General features: G+C 36.4%; 1 protein-coding gene across 2 annotated transcripts in view; it reads right to left on the bottom strand.

Moving 5' to 3' along the window:
• Positions 1-16086, bottom strand: part of AKT3 (AKT serine/threonine kinase 3) — a 150525-nt gene that overhangs the window by 52407 nt on the left and 82032 nt on the right. For both annotated transcript variants that reach the window (XM_064648682.1, XM_064648681.1), the window contains exons 4-6: positions 8949-9060; positions 7311-7455; positions 603-734 (exon numbers count right to left, since the gene is read on the bottom strand). In XM_064648682.1, coding sequence (XP_064504752.1) covers positions 603-734; positions 7311-7455; positions 8949-9060 — 389 coding nt within the window. The remainder of the gene's footprint in view (positions 1-602; positions 735-7310; positions 7456-8948; positions 9061-16086) is intronic.

The following is a 16086-nucleotide window of genomic DNA, read 5'->3' as shown; positions in this document are numbered from 1 at the left end:
CTGCACAAGTGGGATTCAAAACTTCAGAATTGCTAGAAACAAAGCTCAGAGTAGATGATCTAACTTTAAACTTAAGTGATATTATGAGCAAGCACAAGGGCTAGTAACACTTAACAAGTTTAAGTGACTGGACAATGCCAGTTTAAACTACTTCTTCAGACATCAACTTCAGACTTTCCTTACATTTCAAAAACTGAAAAAACGGAATTGTTAGCCCCATACATAGCAATCTAATATAACATGGCAGGAACGAAGCACAGGCCCATTAAATTAAACGATTTTATCTGAATAAACCTGCAATTAACTTAGAAAAAAAGTATCTAACATATCCTACAATTCACTTTTTCTTGTTTAAACTTGGATTGCACTATCTTCTTGCCCAGTGAACTCCCTCAGTGTTTTAGCACAGTCTGATTATAAAAGACTGGAAAAAGGCATGCAAAACTGGTACACATATTTTTTTTGTATTCTTGTTTTCTGAAAATACAAGCATACTTCTATCAAACTAAGTTACCATCAAAAATCAAATACACCTTATGTATTAAATATTGATTATTCCATTCTTTAAAATGACCCAATATTAAAACTATAACCTTCCTTACCTTTGCAATAATGACTTCTTTTTTCAAAATCTTCATAGCATAGTATTTGCCACTAGCCTTCTCTCGGACCAGGATAACTTTGCCAAACGTGCCTTTGCCCAGTAGTTTTAAATAGTCAAAATCATTCATTGTCTATAAGGAGCAAAGAACAAGGATTAGCAAGACTTATGCTATCCAGTTCCAACATATAACCAAATGTTGTTCTCAACACAATAAGAACAGTTTACAAAAATAGGTCCACTTCTATTAAGTTCATAATCACAGATTTGTTTGGGCTGAAAAAGCCCTTTAAGATCATCAAATCCTACTGTTAACCCAGCACTACCACTAAACCATGTACTTAAGTGCCATATCTTGCCGTGTCTTCTAAATACCTCCAGGGAAGGTGCCTCCACCACTTTCCAGGGCAGCCTGTTTCAATGCTTGACAACTCTTTCAGTGAAGAAATTTTTCCTAATATCCAATCTAAACCTCCCCTGGAGCAACTTGAGGCCGTTTTATCTCATCCTATCACTTCTTACTTGGGAGAAGAGATCGACCCCTCCTGGCTAAGACCTCCTTTCAGGTAGTTGTAGAGAGCAATAAGGTCCTCTTTGAGACTCTTTTTCTCCAGGCTAAACAATCCCAGTTCCCTCAGCCGCCTCTCATATGACTTTGCTCTAGACACTTCACCAGCTCCATTGCCCCTCTCTGGACACACTACAGCATGTATCAGATCACTGAACATCTCCCCTTGGATTATGGGGGATTCATTCTTCCAGCTCAGGGGGCTGGGTACCCAGAGAACATTGGTCTTGATATTGAAGACTGAGGCAAAGAAGGCAACTAACTGTTGTCATTAAACCATCAGGATAAGTTGTTCAACAGTATTATTACAGTTCTCTAAAGTCAAGTACTGCACAGTATACTACACACACTTATTTTTACAAAGCACACACAAAACGAAGTCTCAGCCTATCCCAGCATTTCGTGAACGTTCCACATCTAAGAAGGTTCATCAGCTCCTGTATTATCAGGGACACACAAACAAATCAGTAGGTTTTGCATAACACCAAACATAGCACTGATGGCTTTTTTGAAGCATACACAATCCTCACTGAAATATTATACCCATAAGATTCAACAATAGCCGCTAGAGGTAGACTTTTTAAAATTTTTGTACAGGTTACATTATTTACATTATATAATAATGCAAATAATATAAATGGTATTTACATTGTAATGTAAATGGTATTTACATTAATCAATCTGGCTCTGAAAAGGAAGAGATGGCAAATTTTCATCTTTCATATGACTCTATTATTGCACTAGTTTTCCAGGCTAAACATAGTACATTCAAGAGCTGGTTCCACCAACAGACAATTTGAGTCTAGTAGGTTTACTGACAACAGGAGTGTCACACATAGTAAGAATATGCCCAGATGATCTCAGATCCCAAAGCAGTTTAGTCACTTTCATGAGCCCAAAGTTCGAGTCAATAATCATCTTAGTTGTACAAGTTCGTTTCACAGCCAGTTCAGAAGCATCAACTCTTTGGTCCATGCCTTAGATGTAAAGATGAGGAAGTAGAGAAAAACCAGCACAATACTGAGAATGCAGTGACTGCACAAGGTTGCCTTGTACCAGCAGAATTTCTTTGGCCAATCACTGGGTTCCACTGTGTGTTTCTACAGCACATCTTTCAGTGTGCTGTGTTACTGGCTTGGTTGCAGCGCCACAAGACCATCGAGTTTTGTCGTGCTGCAACCCAGGAACGTTGAGAAAAGCAGTTAAAAATTCTGAAAAACAATACTCACTTATTCTTTTTAAAGTACTGTCTTGCCGTATCAAGAACCTTCCTTCCTTTGTGAATAATATACCTCAAAACATTTGTAAAGAGTAATTATACTCCAAGTCCCAGTTTTGCTAAGTTAAACATACTTAATCCTGTTAGATATGAGAAAAAGATCATGCCTTATCTTTCATCTTCTCAGTGTCTCATTCTATCAGTAGTTGTGGCCTCAGGCTGCTTTGTTGAATACTGTTGTTTCAGGTAAACTCCTACTTGTATTTTCCACAATGGAAAATAATAGTTTCCTCATCTCTACCAGAAATACTTCTACCAGTGCCTACAAAGCTCATACAAATTCCAAGTGTAGAGGTATCGGGCAGATCCCTAGAGTGCAATCACAAATAGTGGCAGCAAAATATCGTTGCTCGTGAGAAAGAATAAAGGGGAAAATTTCCTTCTAAAATTATTTATTCCTTTAAGCTCAAGTGTATGATGCTATTACTGTGGATCTGAATTTGCTGTAGACAAACTGTGAAAATGATTTATGCAGTTTTTCACTCAGAGTCAGTTTGCAATCTGCTCTCATAAGAGGTAAAACTGAAGTTCCATGAACCACATTAATGCTGTAATTCCTTAGCTTTTAAGTGTTCAACCTGCAAATTCAAAGCTGCAAAAGGTCTTCAACATACTATTTAACACCTGGATAGCTGGGTATTTCAAAGGTTTATTAAGGAGAAGATGCTTTCCATATATGAAGTTCCTGGCTATATCAACAGGAATTAAATCTTTTTCCCGTGTAATGGTTGATTGGTAGCTTCTAAGCAAAGTAACCTTGATGCTCACACATAAACATACTTAGAAATTTTGCAGTGACAGATCTTATTTTGCTGCCAAAACTACCTCACATCAGGAAGAACAAAATTGCATTTATCTCTGCAAGAAATATGGGTAACAGAGATTTCAAAGACTCAGTATCATTCTTACCTAAAGCAAACTCACTTTACACAAGTTAAACTTTATTACCATAGACAAATCCTTAAATGGTCAACTTTTCCAAAAACTAGTAAAATGTGTGATAACTCCTGACTCATGGCGTAGTATGTGAATCTGTGACCCACTTGTACTTAATCAACTAAAGGTAAGACTTCTCCAACTATCACGTTCAGTACTTTGGAAAGTCAGGTTATCTATTAGATGGTTCTATGACAACCATCAAGCAGAAAACAACTGCCTTTGAGCAAAAGCAGTGAAAATTGACAAAAATCCACAAAAAATCCAAAACACTTTCAAAACACAATTCAGGCAGAAGATGAGTAATTCAGGGCAGAATCCTCCATATCTTCACTCACAAGTGACTGTGTTCCCTGACAAAGAATGGCTGACAGCTTTATTGATAAAGAATACTGAGGTAGTGACTGTAACAACTTATCACTTCTAACAGTCACAAATTTATGGGATCACAAGCACCTTCAGAGGAGTAACTTTTTCCCACACTTCTGATCTTCTCTAAGAGGCTAGACTTAGGAGAGGGACCATCAGAGTCTGAATAAAACCAGTTCAGAAAAGCTGCCCTTTGCCCATACAAAGGAGGAGGATCTTGGCTCAACTGATCACTCACATGGATTTGATGCTAGGGGCACCTATTAGTCAAAGACTCGTTCATCCAAAATTTGCTTACATAACATTCAGCAAAGCAGTCAGGAATCTAGATGCAAGCTCAGTGAAAATAAGTTTAAAATATATGTATATTTATAAGAGAAAGGTAATAGGTTTGCAAGATTTTGAGCCATGGCTTAACAGCATGTTATGGCGATAGTGTTAGTTCTAAGAATAAAGTCTTCTGATGCTCTCGTTCTTTAGCAGCTTAGCAGAAGGCTTAGAGATGATATGCAGTGCAGGGTAACTCAAGAAGTCTATCAAAGAATAGAAGACCTTGGGAGATAAAAACACAGATGCCAAAGCTAAGGGTGTACTGAAAACTGGTGGAAAAATGTAAATACTTCCTAAACCTGAGGGATGCTGGTAAGCAACTTTGGAGACTCCCATAAAATTGGACTCTTTCTCCTTCATGTTTTTCCCTAGTTTTTCATTCCCACCCTACTCCAAGTTCTAAATCTTTTTCCTCATTATATAACCTTTAGGTTTTCTCTGAAAAATCTATTCTTTACTCATCCCACATCCCGCAAATCAAATTTGTAAACGACAACAAAAAAAAAGCAATGAAGCTAACAGGAGACTATGCTAACCAAAGAAATGTGTGATGTTCAGCCTTCTGTAAAGGCTATTTACTCCCCTACAGGAGTATCTGGTCACCATCTGAACAGACCATCTCCTGTGGGTGATTTGTTCAAAAGAATACACCCTAATACAGGTGTTGAAAATTCCTACCAAGGAACTAATTTTTTTTTTAAATTCCTGATGTGCACAATGATTATACCACTCAGAATTAGCAGTTTGCCAAGAATTTCCAGTGCTATTCCAGTGCAATTTTAGTGACGTTATTACTGTAAAACTTAAATGGCACATTGACACCATTTAAAAAAGAAAATTGAAAAAAAAAAAAGGTGCTTTTGGTTCTTCCAGCTGATCTAACCAGGGACATAGCTGTCATGTCTGTTCAAATCAAGTTCCCTGTCCTAAACACTGTTTTCTTTTCGCTACCTTTTTAGAGAAGAACAGGCCCAACTCCTCTCTGGTTTGTTTCTTAATCTGATTATGCTCTTCTACTCATATGTATACCATCTGGTGCATGCACAAGCAAAATTCACTGGGCTTAGATGTAAAATCAGGTGACAAAATAAGCTTTTGTCAAGAAAGGACACATCGTGCAAAAATCCCTGAAAGGAAAGAAATTCAATACCAAAAAAAAGCAATAAAAATGGACTAAGTCATTATAACTGAATTAATGCCTATAAAAGCTTAAATAACAGCTTTCAGAAACACTTCTACAAAACAGAAACAGTTCTAAAAAGATATTTTTCAGAATTTCAATTAACAGAGGCAGTGACAACTCCACATCATAATGGTCACCTATTATTTTTTATTCCAAAAACTTCTGAGCACCTTTCACTAAAGTCTTCTGACAGTGGGATCTGCTGTGAGATTCAGAGTTTTGGCTCTAGTTTTTTTAATTTTATTTTTTTAAAGTCTTTTATTGTATTTCTTTTTATCATTATTATTATTATATTGCTCTATTATTAGATGTTGAATATCATCATTTTTCATTTCACCTTTGTTTTGTTGAGTTTGTTTTTTTGGCTTATTGCCAAAGCCATTAAATATACTGTAGCACTGTACATGCACTGTCCCAGCGTATTATTTCAGCATTTCTTAAAGCTCAAGCAGCAAGACAGAAACAAAATCAATCCTCCTCCTCCTCCTCCTTCTGTTCCCACAACCCATTTTGTAATATGGGAAAACGCACTGCACTGTGTACAAGGAAACCACATTCCAGATAAACTATTTGTATCAGACAGCATTAATTTTGATACCTTGAAAATGCTTGTTGTTATACAGTAGTTTTGTGTTCCACTAAAAGAATACACAGGCTTGGAACAGTGCTTAGATCTTTACGAGAGCAAATCCAAATCCTTTCCACATAATCGCACTGCCTCTCACAAGGCTGACACGTCTTAAATGCTGCCTCTGTCTTAGTGTCAACTTATCAACTTTTACCCTGAAGCACAGTCATTAAATATCCATGCCACAAGGCTAAAAGTTCAGTGTCGGCCTGACAATATATGATCAGAGTATTGTTACAGCTGTACATAATTGGTTTTTACCTTTTTCTATAGCAGATAAAGGTTAGAAAACTGCATACAATGAAACCGCATGAAGGAACTCTGTTTTCACTGCAAACTCAAGTTCTCAAAAGTCAGGACATGATAGACCTAAAATTACCTTTGACACCTTTGCTGTATTCATAAAGGGTATAGTTTGCAGCTCCTGATTTTTCTATGATTCTTGTTTCATATAGTGCAACCAAAAAAATATGTTCTGTGAGTAAAGACACATTCATGATTTCTTTTAACTGTTCACTATTCAAAGGCATTCAATTATGTGAGTTATAAGACTATTTTGCTCTGTCACCAGACTTCCACTTAGTTTTCTCCAGGTTTCACTTTAGCTAGAAAGACTTAAGTCAGTCCTATAGAAACTGGTTATTATTTTTCATGCAATTGCAATGCGTTTCTTGAGTCATGTCAACTCTGCACAGTAAATGAGAGACATCCATTTGAAAGATCCATTCTTCAAGAGTAGTCCATACAGAAACACAGGACAAAATGGAAACACATAAGCAAATTTCTGAGTGGCATCAGATCTTTAAAACACACCCTCAAGTCGTGTGTTTAACCTGTTGACTCAGGAGATACAACCACAGGTATGTTATGACCAGCAATGTACATGTTCCTATTTAAACCAAAACCTGTGAAAGACAGCAGAAAAAATAAAATGCTGTTTTCTTCTTCTTCATTGAAAACTAAAGCAGAGTTATTTTCCCAGTTAGCAAAAAACAAGGTCATTAAATGTGAAATTCTGCTAACCTTTCTCATGCAAATTACCTAATTTGTACCGGGTATTATTTGCATGAGAAAGGGGGAAAATGTACTAGTCTAAAGAAGATATTTTATTACCATACTTCTAAAAGAGCAAACAAACAAAAGGATGAAATAATGGTCAAACAATAAGCAGAATGTTAACATGTGCCTGAATGGTTGAACTTTGTTTTTCAGAAGTGCTGTATCAGATAGCATAACAAGTAAATAAAACTAGAGCAGTTCAGCTTTATTGAAATAAAACAAGTAAGTACCTTATGCTTGTAATACACTGAAATTTATGTAGAAATACTATTCCCTATATATTGTTTTACCCAACTAGACCATTCTACAAAAGTTAGTTACATATGAGCCCTGTCAGCTATTTTTTAATGTCATTACCTTTCTTTTATGATGAGTTGTTGAAGCATCCATCTCTTCTTCTCCTATATTGTCTATCTGTGAAGTTGGACTACAGTTCATTCTCTCCTCTTCTTGTCTCTGAAGTCTGTCTGCTACAGCCTGGATTGCTTCTGTCCATTCTTCCCTATCATGAACGAGCCAACATCTCTATTAGAAACTCAAAAAATATGTTACATGGTTTATAATGTTTTTCACCTGCTACATTGCTTCTATTTTCAATTTTCATGTTATGCAGCAGAAGACTTTTATAAATTAATCACTTCAATTTCCTTCCAAATTCTGCATTTTGTTAAAGGTGGTGAAGCTGACCAGAAAGGATCACTGTATGGTTAATTTAAAGAATTAGCAGTCTCTAATTTGGTGAGTATTTTAGTAGTGGAAACTTGAAAACACTTGTTCCAGGTATAGGAGCAGAGCATAGGATGGCATGCTTGTTCAGAGCATAGGATGGCATCTCTTATGCAATATTATCTGATAATAACTTGCTATTTTAAGAGACTGTTTGGTATTCCCCCTCCCTGCAAGACATTTTCACAGCAAATAAATAAGATCTATTAAACCATATCATGTATTCAACTCTTTGTTTTTCTCCTCTTAAAACTTAACTTAAAGACTTTTTTCCAAATTCCCCTCAAAAAAGGTCCTCAAAGATAACTAAATTCCTACAAGCATCCTAAAAACCAGTGGCTGCACTGAGGGGCAGGCCCAGATGAGGGTTCCTGTGGAAGGACGAGCAGGGCCAGCTGAGCCCATGGCTATTCTGTGTGCTGGCTGACCAGCACAGACACACCAGCCGGCCCATGAGCACACTATAGCCCCACACAAGTGCAGTACCTGCTGATTTTTACTCATCCAGCAAGGGAGACGGGAAGAGTCTGGTGATATTTATTGCTGAATAATAATGCAGTCGGAAGTACAGAAGAAAGATAGGGTGGAGAAACAGTACCAAGGTAGAACAAAAAAAATTCTAAGTGAATATACTAATGAAGGAGAAACAACAGAAAAAGCAAAGTTGTTGGTTATTTATTGATAAAAACAATAACAGCCAAATCATAGTACTAGTTTCAACAGGACAGATGTCCACAGAGGGAAGATGCAGTGCCATCATCTAATTAGAGACAGAATATAGAACATTTAGCAAGGTACATCATCCCATATCTTCTACATGCTTTTCGTGCATTAAAAAAGTTAATTCTTAAGAGTTTGTGAATGTTTACTTGAAACAAGAAAAACTAATAAGCAAACACAAAATAAATTATAATAAGCATACTGCTTTCTGCGCCAGAAAGGAGCACACTAGGAAGAGTAAGACAGCGAGGTTGGAAATACTTCAATCCAGGCTTTGGTTGTTCAAAATTCAACACTTCAGAGACGTATCATGACACAGTCTTGGCTTATTTGAACACTCTCATTCCACCTACTTGCAGGCAACTCTTATGCTAGCTATGAGTTCAGATAACATTTTACAGAAGCTGACTTAAAAATCTTTAACTAACTGCTCAGATGTGCTCATAATGTCACAGTTCCAAGTGCTGATTGCTGTGCAGGCCCAGCAGAGACTCTGATGAGGCTTTGGTGTAAGGAACATGAAAAGCAAAAAAAGAATAAAACCCTCACCGTTCCTCCGGAGTGTCTACGTGGAATGTCCTCTCTATAACAGTGGTCCACTGAAGACATCTGATAATAAATGTGTTTGGCTTTGGTCGCTCTGTTTTCATTAGCTGACATTCTAGAGAAATACATGACATTGCCTTTTTTATACATTGTCAGTTAACGGGTGAAGAGCAAATAAAGTTACTTAAATGAAATACACGTAGCTTATGTGTACCCATTTGGGATGTATCCAGCACATACAAGGAAATATAGAACAGCAATATAACCACAGGCTTGAATAAAAGGTAGCAAGTAATAATCATAAGGTGAAGAAAGCAGTCAGAGGAACTGATGAAACTTGTATTCTTGTCCATTTAGAGAGTGCCATCTCCATTTGTGAACTCAGTCTGTGTTATGAGGGTAAGAAGAGTATTAGATCCCAGATTGCTATAGTATGCCAAGGAAACAGCAGTAGCCACAGGCATATTTTTCCATCTGCACCTGGCAGGAGGAATATGACATTTTCCCTTCAATGGTAACCATGTCACAGTTACTGATAGTACTGTCACTTCAGGATTAGATTTATTGCAAAATACCCTATCTAAGAAAATTCAGATGTTGAAATTAGTCTGATTATTAAATGTAGAACAACCATATATACACACACAGTGAGGCTGCCCCAGGAAATCATCTAGTTCTCTTTATGCCCCAGAGGAGAATCAGGTCTACCTACACTATTTCTCATAACTATTTCTCTACACTCTAAAATCTACAAAAAGTAGTAATTTCAAAACCCCTGTAAGCAAACTATTCCATCCAAGTATAAAGAAATTATTTTTATAGCTGGAAGATTTTTCCTCGGATTTAATGCAACTGTTCCTATAAATTCAGCATATCTGGTTTTGTCCTATTGACTAATACTTTACCTTTTCAGCAGCTATCCCTTTTAGACATTTGAACACTGTTTTATCTCTCTTCAGTCTTCTCCGGCCTAAGTCAGTTAAACCAATCTGTCCTCACAGGTTGTGCTTTCAGATCCAAGATCTTCCTTGTCCCACAGTTCTAGACATACCATAAACCACCTATTACTCTTTGGTTGCAGGACCCCAACGCTGGTAATTCAGGCAATGGTTCAACGACACTATGTATTAGTTTTACGATGCAGCATACTGCATTAAACATGACCACTGCAAAACACTGACCAACTAGAACTTCTTATTCACGTAAATATATTTTAACACTTTTCTGGAGTTAAGGTTACTCTATCAAAAGTGTAACTTGTTTTTCTGCAGCTACCACAAATAGACACAAACATCACATCTCATCTTCTGGAATGCTATCACTCATTCAAACCTGATCCAGATCAAACATTTGACCTAAAATTATTCATCTGGTTCACAAATCAATCAATAATGATATGTTCACTTACAATCTGCTTAACTTCCTTTTGATATAGCTACCACCTACCTGTTGACCTACACCTTTTAGCTGACTATTCTATAGCATAAAACCTTGCACTTATTCTTGGTGAATTACATTTTATTTATTACAGTTAATGTCAATACTTTACAAGTCACATGACATGTACCACTTCACAAGGCATGCTTTTCCTTCACAGAAATAAATTATTTTGGCTTGACATAATTTTTTTTCACAAATTCAGGATCCTGAAACCTCAACTATCATCCACTGCAATTTTTTTATTTGAAACAGCCAAGAGTGGAAGTGGGTATGTCTATTGATACTATTTTTCTTCTGCAGAACACCTCAGAAGCTTAATAGACACATGTATAAGGAGTAAAAGAGGAGTAAATATTGCCCTATGCAGATGCATGTTCCTTGATGAACAAACTTAGACACTCACCAAACATCTATAAATTATTACGTAAGTCAGACTGCTCACTTGTCAAGGAGATGACATTCCATTTAACAAACATTTCATTAACAAAGCGAAACAGTAGTTCACCCTTACTGCTTATATACACTTTCCTAAGTCTTGGATGGGATGAGAGCCATCCTCAACATGTAGAGGAAAGAGCTACAGCAGGATGGAAACAGGAAGAGGGAATTTAACACGAAAGCTGGGAGAGAAACAAGGAGGGCAGAAGCACCATGAAGCAGAGCTGCTTAGCCCACTTAACCTGGCTTGTAGCTGGGTGCAAATATTACTCATGAGATCAAAGAAACCCTCATATTCAGGGATATGGTCAAAGTCCAACTGTGATCACAATGACGGTGAATCCAGGGTTAACAGGCTATTTGTTCTTAACTTCCTCAGTTGTAGCTCCAAGGAACACATGGGCCTACCTTCATAACAGAAGAGCCTAAAAGCATTGTCTGCTCTAAGATTACCTCATCTTACTACTGACAAAACCATCCACTCATCTTTAATCCTATCACACTTCAATCATGTAGGCTGAAATTCTCTTTACTCGGTGTCTGCCGAAGCTGCACACTCCTGGAAAATACTGCTTTTTGGAGATGAGACTTAAAACTTGGCAAACCAAGACCTTTGATATCCTTTCACTATTCCTGTGAAAATGTAAGGCATTTGGCCACAGTACATGCGGGAAGGATAAGAGTGCAGTGGGAGGAGCGTAAAAAATTACAATTACAATTACTAAAGAATAAAATCACTGAAAATCTATGCACTGAGTATAACCAGAGGCTACAGCTACCTCCTATCTCTACACACGCTAAATGAAAAGCTCTTTCACCTATATTCATAATGTCTCATCCTCTTCCTCAGATAACACGAAAAACAAACTACCTCATTGAGTCAAAATCCAATGTACATAGATGGCATACAGCAAGTTATTTACAGGAAAGATGGCAGGAAAAAAAGACTAGGGAATAAAGGGAGAAAAGTGGAAATGGAACAGGAAAAAGACTGGAACCTATGTGAGAAAGAAAACTATGGAGGATAGCTAGAGTATAACCAAACTAGAACAGCTAGTTTAGAGGAAGGAAGGTAAAAGAAATTGCCAGAGAGAAAAGCGAGGTGACTGCATTAGAACAACCCGAAGGCAAAAAGGTACAGAGACAAACCTGCAGAAAAACCTGTATCAATCAAAAAGTGCCTGTAATGGAACTGAAGACTTTGAATTTGACCATTTATTTTCTCTTCACAAATACATAAAAAATGCATACATTTAAAATGCAGTAATTAAAGTTTTTCAACTCAAGTATGAAAAACCTAGAACTAATAGAATTACATCTGCCTATGTCCAAATGCTATCTATAATACAGTCTTTATCTATATAGAGGGAGTATACTATATATAGTATAAAAAACATTTACATTGTTACATATATTATGTAAATTTGTATCTAATATACTACCTATATTACTTTTTTTCAGTCAGTCCTCAAAGTGATGATGCACATTATTAATAAGAACAAAACATATGGATGTATATAATAAGACCTGGTACTACAAAAGAGTATTTACTCTCTGCATTTGCATTACAGATGATTAACTAAATCAACTAAAGCTAATAAAAAAAAACCCTTAACAATTGAAAATGGCACTGAAAACATAAAAAAACACCCCTCCAAACACATAACCCGCAAAATGCCATTTCCCTATGACTGAAGGATATTACTGAAAAATAAAATGTAGCAAAACTTAATTAGCTTTTGTAATATCCTGTTACAAGTGGCTAAAGACTTGATTTCCTTGTGGAAGGTCAAAAATGAATACGTTCATATCCTTCACTTCTGAAGCAAAAAGAGTTTCAGAAAGAAGTGGAGGACCAGTGTATTTCTAAAAGTGGTGTGCCACCCATCCTTCTCTAGTAGGTAAAAGTAACTGAAGTCTGCTGATATTTAGTAGGCCCACGTTTCATGTGCTGCTGTATACAAATGCATGGGATAAACAATACTTCTGCCATGACTGCAACAGGAATAAAAACTTCTTTGCGAATGTCTTTCACCTACCACTAGGGAAAAAAAAAAATCTATTAAGATGAGTAAGTGCTGTAATACACAGTTACTGCTAATTATCAAAATATTTTTCTACTCATTAGTGGAAAAACTATAGTAGTTTTAGACAGAGTGAATAGTTTGGAAACTACAAAAGCACAGAAGAAAGAGTGAAACTGGCTACTGAGAGCTGGCTCCGAATGCTCGAGTGATAGTTGGGTCATTACCAAAAGTAGAGAACATTCTACCATAATGTCTTCAAGTTTGCTACTATACATAAACATATGTAATTAAAGGGTTGAATCTCAACTCAAAACAGTTGGAAGTCTAAATTATCATTCAAAAAGATGAGTAAGCCAGTAAACAGACAGACTCAACTTTGTGTTCTTGTATGCTAGCCATCTACGACTTGGAATTACACATTTTAATACTAAAGATTTCTGTCTTCCTGGGATGAAACATCAGTCATGAGAATTTTCCCCTTTAAAATTAGAGGGAAGGAAAAACCTTGGGGGAGAACACTTGTTCAAAGCAGCAAAATACAAAATCAGTAACAGGAACAGACAACTCTGTTCCAACAAGTGTGTAACACCGCTTTGGCCACTTCTGGATGTATACAGAAAATGGAAAAAAATTAAATTAAGACAGTATAAAGAAATAAAATGGATGTTTCTCTAGCATTGAATTTCTCTTTTTTAAAAATAACAAAAAAAAAAAAAAAAAAAAAAAAACAAAACAAAAAAACCCCCACAAAGGTCAGGTACATACCAGAGGTTAACTTTCATCTCCATATCTACAACCAACCCAACAATTCTAAAATGTTAGACTATCTTTTTCAAAGAACTGCTACTATCTAAATTAAGTAGTTATGCTAGTTAAAACTCTCCTGAGCAACTCTAACTACAAACTGTATTTCAAAACGTTCTGTTTACTTTACACCATTCTGAACCACAGATGACAAAGTTTGCTTGAAGCTGTAATTACTCTGCAAAGCTGGGAAGCCAATTAGAGGGCCTGAAACCTGCCAGTTCCAAAAAAAAAAAAAAAAAAAAAAAGCACAGATCATCTGTTCAGATTTTATTAAAAAGTTTAAAGTTTGAATTCTATAACTTTAACCATATAATCACCAGTATAATTTTCCTAAATGCAGTCATTCAGCATAAAAAAAAGAAATAGAAAGAGTACTAATATCATTTTATTATTTCATATATGAAAGGTTTCAACTTCAGCAGAGTGTGTTGATATGGCTAGACAAGAATACTAAATATACAAGCATCCATAAAAAATTGCACTAAAAAATGAACAGAAGGTTGCATATCTGAGAAATTATTTCTAATACAGATTGAGTTTTAGCACAAAGGATAACTTCTTGTGATTAACAAATGATATAAAAAAAGAGTATCAAGGCACTGCTTGTATTGTTTAGAATATATGCACTTTTAAATATATAGAATGCTGTCTATATACAGATCTATATCTATCTATTTGCATTACAATTTAACCTTATTCTTACCTTGGTCTTTCCTTCACAGGATAAACATTTTTGTCCCAACCTTTGCCTATTCAATTGCTGCTCCAATTTTTTTTTCTTTCTCATTCAAAATTTAATGAACACACTGCTTAAAAATGTCTTCTTCCATTATTGCTACTCTGCACTCCACACACTTCTCTGATGACCTTTTTTGTTAGACAAGGAGCAGACAACTAGCAAAACTAACACACCATTTTCAAAACACTGACACATGCTTTTGCTTATATACATACGAAAAGCTATGGTTTTTACATATATGTACAAATACATGTGTGTACTCACACACACACCCCCCACCTTAGCTTGATGTCTCTTGACTCTCCCATTTGTTTACCCACTCCATATGGGAAACCTACTTTTCTGAAGCTTTCCTAAAGGCTTTGTTCTTTCTCACTACATCTTATCTAAGGGGAGTATCACCTTAAAAATAAGTTTGGTCACATAGAGATTTATGTGAACAATTTATTATCCCTTCCTTGGTCCCAACAAATGCAGGTTTACCCTAAAAAAGTCATTCCCAAAGCTGTTAAACAGATCATTTTTGTACATCGTACCTCTGATCACATCACTCTTTTCTTGGTATTCCTCATTTCTTACTCAGCTCTATAAACATCAAATATAGGTACCTCGTCAATATGGTCTGTCCCTGCAGCCTACCATCATCCTCGTTATCACCCTTTATTCAGTATCAAAATGCCATCCACCCTTTTACTCTCATAATTTCAGCACCAGTTCTCAAAAGCATTTCTAATTTCTGTTTGCCACACCAGTTCCCTTTTAAACTCTCCTTAAAACTCTCCTTCACCATGCCTTAAAAAACAAGAGTGAAGAAAGGAGGGAGGAAGAAAAAAAGGGAGAAGATAGTAAAAATCTAACCTTGACAATGGATTAGTTGTTGATGTGCTGAGACCACTGCCTGTACTACAGGCTAATACTGTCTCATTGTTTTCTCATACTCCCCCCATCTGCTTACGTCCATCTGCTGTTCCTTGTTTTATATGTGGAATTTTAGTATTTTGGAGCACGGATTGAATTTTTGTTCTGTACGGGTAGAAATCCCACTTCTGCGGGGCTTGGCTCCTGACAAGTACTTATATGTGCTTTGATAATATGACAACATATATGACTGCAAAATAAACATAAAACCCCCTTTAATTATATTCCTTGAAGGTGCAAAAGATCAAACTTGATGCACTTCATCATGCTAGAAAGTCTTTTATTTCTAATACTTCAAAAAGTACCACAGTAGCATCCATTCTTCCTGGCATTACAACTAGTTTGCTATCTGCCCCGTCATGCAAAGAGGGAGAATGAAAATAGGAGATTTCTGCATGGGTTTTGCCTGGGCTTTACTTTGTCTTCATGGAAACACCCCGATTTTATTTAAGCAACTGGGTTTATCACACCAGCATGAAATTCCCAGCCCTGGCTATAAACTTAGACCTGTCATGGTTATACCAGGCCCTACATAGAGATAACTGGAAATTACAGGATGCTATAATGGTGTCTGAGAAAGCACTATCTGCTAAAATGGAAGGACGAGACCAAGGAACTCATATTCATTCACGACCCAAGCCAACAACTGAACCCAAACTTCAAAGTCAAATGACAGAATACCAACTATACCACCCAGAAACCATTCATAAAGTAATATGAAAGCCTTCCAAAGAAAATTACTAGTCCAGTTTTCCAGAAAGCTAAACATTTC

This window comes from Pseudopipra pipra, chromosome 3 (genome assembly GCF_036250125.1).
Source record: "Pseudopipra pipra isolate bDixPip1 chromosome 3, bDixPip1.hap1, whole genome shotgun sequence".
In the NCBI taxonomy this organism is placed as follows: Eukaryota; Metazoa; Chordata; class Aves; order Passeriformes; family Pipridae; genus Pseudopipra; species Pseudopipra pipra.
The sequence above is the reverse complement of the archived record's forward strand: the minus strand, read 5'-3'. Positions and strand labels throughout refer to the sequence as shown.